Source organism: Dictyostelium purpureum (genome assembly GCF_000190715.1).
Source record: "Dictyostelium purpureum unplaced genomic scaffold DICPUscaffold_714, whole genome shotgun sequence".
Classification (NCBI taxonomy): domain Eukaryota; phylum Evosea; class Eumycetozoa; order Dictyosteliales; family Dictyosteliaceae; genus Dictyostelium; species Dictyostelium purpureum.
Genome location: NW_003520043.1, coordinates 670 through 7277, shown reverse-complemented (window position 1 = coordinate 7277; position 6608 = coordinate 670). Strand labels below are relative to the sequence as shown.

General features: G+C 25.4%; 3 protein-coding genes across 3 annotated transcripts; 2 read left to right on the top strand and 1 right to left on the bottom strand.

Annotated features, from left to right (window-relative positions):
- Window positions 1–260: 260 nt before the first annotated feature.
- On the top strand, window positions 261–2059 carry DICPUDRAFT_7927 (uncharacterized protein; the record flags this gene model as incomplete). Its single annotated transcript, XM_003295019.1, has 2 exons — window positions 261–868; window positions 1156–2059. Coding segments are annotated over 2 exons (1512 nt in total), but the record flags the coding sequence as incomplete, so codon positions are not given.
- A 645-nt stretch (window positions 2060–2704) lies between these two features.
- On the top strand, window positions 2705–3627 carry DICPUDRAFT_160203 (uncharacterized protein; the record flags this gene model as incomplete). Its single annotated transcript, XM_003295018.1, has 2 exons — window positions 2705–3057; window positions 3138–3627. The coding sequence occupies 2 exons, from the start codon at window positions 2705–2707 to the stop codon at window positions 3625–3627; spliced, it is 843 nt and encodes a 280-aa protein (XP_003295066.1).
- A 374-nt stretch (window positions 3628–4001) lies between these two features.
- Window positions 4002–4364, bottom strand: DICPUDRAFT_24773 (uncharacterized protein; the record flags this gene model as incomplete). The annotated part of the gene is made up of 2 exons (XM_003295017.1): window positions 4002–4175; window positions 4248–4364. Coding segments are annotated over 2 exons (291 nt in total), but the record flags the coding sequence as incomplete, so codon positions are not given.
- Between the last annotated feature and the right edge of the window lie 2244 nt (window positions 4365–6608).

The following is a 6608-nucleotide window of genomic DNA, read 5'->3' as shown; positions in this document are numbered from 1 at the left end:
TGTACAACCAATATTTTAATTATACTATAGATAACTGTAATAACAATATAGATGGATATAATGAAATTAAAGATTATATAACAAACTTAACCTATTCAACATTTACTGGGAGTCCAAAGGAATATAAATATCAAATATCAAACTCTGTAAAATCATTAAAATTTGAAGGTTTTTTTTCTAAAAGAATGGAGATTGGTTTTATTCCATTATCAGTTCATACATTAATTTTATCCTACCCCAAAACAATTGATCGAAATGTTATACCTCAATCAGTAACCATTTTAGATTTGCATTCATACAATGAACCCCTATTCGGAATAATACCATCAAGTGTCACTGACTTAACTCTCGGTATGGGCTTCAACTTTAATCAAAGTATAAAAAACTGCATACCCTCGAGTGTAAAAAAGCTAAATTATGGTGGTTATTATCAAAGATTGGAAATTGGTGATTTGCCTGATACCATCACATCTCTTACAATAGGGTCATATCATATAGCACCTGGTGTTATTCCATCTAGCGTCACAATATTGGATATTTCAAACTTTATTAAAATATTGACCAAAGATATAATTCCTAATTCTGTAAAATACCTAAAACTTCCAAAAAATTATAATAGCATATTAACAAAGGATGTAATTCCAAACTCTGTCGAAGAACTGGATGTTGGTAATAGCTTTAATCATCATCTGATACCCTATGAATCTATTCCTCAATCGGTTAAAGTTTTAAATTTGGGACCTAGTTTTACAAAAAAACTTTATCAAGGCTCAATTCCTGCATCATTATCCGAATTAACCATATCTGAAGATTTCAAACAAATCCCATCAACAATAAATAAAATTAATTATATCAAACCCAATACTCCGTCTTTTTATAGAGAATTTAAAACCAAAGCCACAATTATTTAGAATCAAACATATTTCTTGTTTTCACAAAAACTATTCAAAAAAATAAGAAAATTTAATAAAAATTAATAAAATAAAAGATATTTAGTTTTTGATAATTTTAAAAAAAATTAATTAATTTTAAAAAAAAAACATAAAATTTTTTAAAATTATTTTAAAAAAAAAAAAAGTTAGTTTAAAAATAATATAAATACTGCTATAATAAATATATCGAACTAATGGATCGATTATTTTTTTCAGTTTGGAGAAATGTAATTTTAAGAAAAGAAATATCAAATCATTTAAAATTATTTATTTATAAAAATCATACATTCAATACTATAGAAGAATACACAACTCACCCAAATAAATTCTATTTTACAAATGTTACATTAAATATCATAGAGAAATTAAATAGAGATGTTTTATTAGATTCAATAGATACCTTAACATTGGGGGATGGCTTTAATCATAAAATAAAAGAAGGCTCCTTACCTGCTTCAATTAAAACATTAAATACCGGTGGTTTCGATAAATTACTTAAGCCAGGTGATATTCCTTTATCAGTTAAAACTCTAAGACTAGGCAATGAATTCAACCAGCCACTTAAAGAAGGAGACATACCATCATCAGTCGAAACTTTAGTTTTTGGTATAAAGTTCAATAGTGCACTCACACCAGGAGTAATACCATCCTCGATCGAAAATTTATTATTTCTTCATTATTTCAACCAGCCACTTAAAGTAGGAGATATACCACCTTCAGTTAAAGCCCTAGGGTTTGGTTCTTTTTTTAACCAGCCACTTGGAGAAGGAGTATTACCATCTTCACTCGAAACATTGGTTTTGGGGGATGGTATGCAGGTACCACCGGAATCAGTTATTATACCATCTTCAGTTACAACTTTAGAATATACAATTAACAGTGAACTCAGTGCCGGAAATATACCACCATCAGTTAAAAATTTAGAATTTGGTACTTTTTTCGATCAGCCACTTAAACAAGGTGATATACCATCCTCTGTTGAAGAACTAATATTTGGAGAATTCTTCAATCAGCCACTTAAACAAGGTGATATACCATCCTCCGTTAAAACTTTAACATTCGGTCATTTTTTCTATCATCCACTTAAAATAGGCGATATCCCATCATCTGTACAAACATTACGGTTTGTTAATTATGCCAGGTCAACTTTTGGTGATTTTATTCCAAAATCAGTTAAAATAGTCAGGTAACAAATTCAACCAAAAAATAACTCATGTACAATTTTAAACTTAGGTTCGGCTAACTAAACATTATTACCCAACTCAATTCACTAACACCTCAATTATTTTAAATTTATATAAACAAGTTTTACATATCGATATGGATTAATCACTGTTCTCACATCACCAATAAACATTCAACATAATTTATTGAAGATAAAACATTAAAATCTTCGAAAAATCACAATCAAATCCCCACTTTACATTTTATAAAAAAGAAATAAAAATTATAAAATCTTACATTAAAAGAATATAATCAATTTTTTATACATAAAAGGATCCTTTTTTTTTTTTTTTTTTTTTTTTTTTTTTTTAACCACCTCAAAAAAATTATTTTTAAATTTTTTTTTTTTTTTTAAATTTTTTTTTTTTATTTTTTGAATTTATTTTTAAATTTTTTTTTTTTTAATCATTTTTTTATCTTCGTTAAGATATATAACTTTGTATGTATTAATATGATTAAAAAAAAAAAAAAAAAAAGCAACAAACACGTTAATTATAATTTTAAATATTAATTCATATAAAATTTTTTATTTTTCAAGAAAAAAAAAAATGGGTGCTAGTTTATCCAAAGAATTTGATAAATTAAAAGATAAAGGTGAAACAGATTTAGAACTTATCGATAAAGGTATTGATGAGTTACCAAGCAATATAGGTTCGATTGAAACATTAAAAAAACTCAATCTCAGCAAAAACAATTTAAAGAAACTCCCACCAACCATCGGTAATTTAAAAAACCTCACCGTTTTAAATTTGTTCAATAACAGCCTTAGAGAATTACCACAAGAGATTACCCAATTAATAAACTTGGAATCAATTAATCTTAGTGTTAATAAATTAAAAGCTTTACCAAGAGGTTTTGGTTCATTTAACCATTTATTCTTTTTAGATGTTAGCTATAATAGGTAATTATTATTATTATAACAATTTATATATATATGTATTTTATTAAATTAAAATTAATTATTATATTTTATAAACTTAGCATTACAGAATTAACCTCACAAATTGGTTTAATTACAACATTAAAAGAATTACATATCTCATTTAATGAATTGACTGAATTACCAGCTGAACTATCAAGATGTTTAGAATTAGAATTAATCAATGCTAGTCATAATAAAATCGTTGAATTACCAAGCGAATTATCTAAATTACCAAAACTTAAGATCATCAATGTAACTGGCAACAAATTAAAATTCATTCCACCAGAATACGGCAACTTACCAAAAGTTGAAAAGATTGATTTCTCAAAGAATTCAGATATCAATAAAACTTTAGATAGCAATGCCATTAGAGGTCCAGAAGTATTAATTAAATATATTCAAACTGATGAATACAAGTCAATTTATTACAGCGAAACTAAAAAGCCAAGACCAGCCGATGACGCTCCATCCACTACCACAACCACCACAACCACAACTGCAACTACACCAGAACCAGAAGATGATGATAAAAAAGTACCATACCATTAAGGAAGAAATGCTTTTTAGGATATCTACATTCTGTACATTAAAAAAAACAAAACAAATAAAATGTGTATAATAACTTTAAAAAATTTTAATATATTATTTATTTTCTTTTTTATTTAAAAAATTAATTGTTTATTTATATTTAGATTATTTTATATATTTATTTTATATTTATTTTGTATATTATTGTTTTTTTTTTGAAATTTATGTGCTGAAATTATTTATGATTATGATTAAGATATATTATTTATTTTTTTTTTTGTTTTTTGTTTTTTCAAATATCGGTAGGTACTGGATGTCCATCTATTATTTTATCTGTGGTACTGATTAAAATAAACTTCTTCATTATCAATAAACACAATTGCCTCTCTTCTTTTATTTAATATATTTGAAATTTGAGAATCTTTTCCTTGAATAGAGGCAAAGGTTAATTGACAAATTTTATCATTCCATGAATGCTTCCAACATTTATGATGAAATACTTTAAAAAATTGAATGGCATCTTGATGATTTGGTATATTAGCAAAAGCATAGCCATAATTTACTTTAGACTAAAATAAATAAAAAAATATTAAATATTAGTTAAAATAAAATAAAGATAAAATAATTATTTAAAAACTTACATGTGGATCAATTGGTAAATACAAAAAGTCAATCGAACCAAAATATTCTGCTCTAATAATTTCTAAAAATTTTCTTTGTGTTAATCTATTTGGAATATTTTTGATCATATATGTTGTATCTTTAGAATTAATGTTTATATTTGGAATATTTATGTTGTCTTCTAATGGTTTACTGCTTTGGTTGGTAAAATCGAGTATATAGTCTTTACCTTGGAAAAGCATACAAAAAATCTCCCCATTGAAACCTGAAACCGATGGTGATGATGATAACGATTTAATTTTATAGATGGTTTCTTCTCTGTTAAATATATATGATTTTAAATATAAAAGCTTCAAAAATTCGGATTTTATAATCTTTTCGATACTTTCACTATTCATTATATTAATTATTGAATTTAGTTTTTCGAAATTAGCCTTGATACTACTTTCGTTGATATTGTTGTAACAACCATTACTGTTTATATTGTTGTTATTGAGGTTATTTATATAACTATAGTTGAAATAAAAGTGATTTAAAAAGTTTCTATTATTTAAAAATAATTTATTATTTTTAAAATAATTATTACTATTGTTACTATTTATACTGTTGCTTTGATTTAAATTTGTGTTGCTACTATTATCTGATTTTAATGAACTATCTCTTAATGAAATTATTATACTTTGAGACTCGGTTTTAAAATAATAGTGGGTCATTTCGTAACCATATTGAGAGCTAATTCTGCTATTTGGTCCGCCAATGTCAGTCTTTAATTGATCAATGTTACTTAAACTATTGCTGCTACTATTTAAATTTATACTACCGTTGCTACAATTTAAATTTATACTATTACTACTATTGTTTAAACTATTGCAACCACTATTACCACTGTAACTATTGTTACTATTATTATTTAAATAACTCCATTTTATGTTGCAATCCCTAAAATATTTGATTAATTGTATTGTAGATCTAAAATCGTAAAAATCTACATATTTAGACATCATATCATTTGGGGAACTTCCAACTTCGTATACATCACCAAATTGGCTAAAGAAGAGGTGCAGAGAAAAGTTATCAGCCTTATCATCTGTGGAAAGGAATGAAACACCACTGATGCTTTGTTGGCTTTCTATTTCCATGGAACAGTAATTGATCATCATATATTTACCAATTGGGGAATTCTTCAAGTCATTATAAGCAGAGATGGCATCTCTTTGATCGAAATAAGTAACAAATAAATAACCTGGTATATTTCTTCCACAACCATAGACAGCATGAATATCTCCATAGCAAAGCAATCTTAACTTGAGTTCTATTTGATTAACTTTTCTAATACATCTAAGGTAAAGCGATCTGGATGGGTTTAAAGGTGATCTATAGACAAACTTATATCTTGGCAAAACTGATTCTGATTCTACATTAGGACAACTACTGCTACTACTACCAAGATTACCAAGGCTTTCTGTTGGGAAATCAAATGATAAATAATGAATTTTATTTGGGTAACTGTTTAATGTATTATATCTTTTTAATATTCCAAGATATTTAACTGGTTTGAAACTATAATTATTATTATCGTTATTTTTTTTATTGGAGTGATAGTAATTATTCATCTTTTCATTTAAATAGCTCATTAATTGATCTTCGGCCAAATTTAAATTATAAAGAGACTCTTCGCAATCATATATTTCTTGAAATGAAGGTTGATTATATAATATTTTAGGGTATCTATTATTTAATATATGAAAGTGTTCATTTTGAATTATATGTTTAAAATGAACAGTATTATTATTATTATTATCATTATTGTTATTGTTTTTATGATATGACTTTATTAATAGATCTGGTGAATATTTATGATTAATAGTATCTGGTACTGAGTCCCTTTTTAATTGTAATAGTATATTGAACAAAGGTATATAGTGAGAATAATAACTATTTAATTGATTTAATATTTCATAAGAATAAAAGTCGACATTTTCTAAGATACTAAAAGCAGATATAATTGATTCTAAAGATACTAATTCATAAATGGCCGAGTGGACTTTGACTGCACCTTTACAACTTATCCTTTTTAAAGATAAATCTTCTAATTTTTTAATGATCTCTATTAATTCACTGAGCTGTGTATTTTGTGAACAATCTAACAACCATTGATCTTGTATTATACCAAAAGATGATATTTTAAATTTATCAAAATCGACTGATATTAATTTTTTATTACTATTAAATGGGTAACTACTATTTAAAATTGAATTATTGTTTAAAAATGATGATGATGATTCATTATTAATATTATATAAAAAAAATTCTTTCATGCAAATACTATTACTACTACTATTACTACTATTGCCACTATTGCTACCACAACTATTACTATT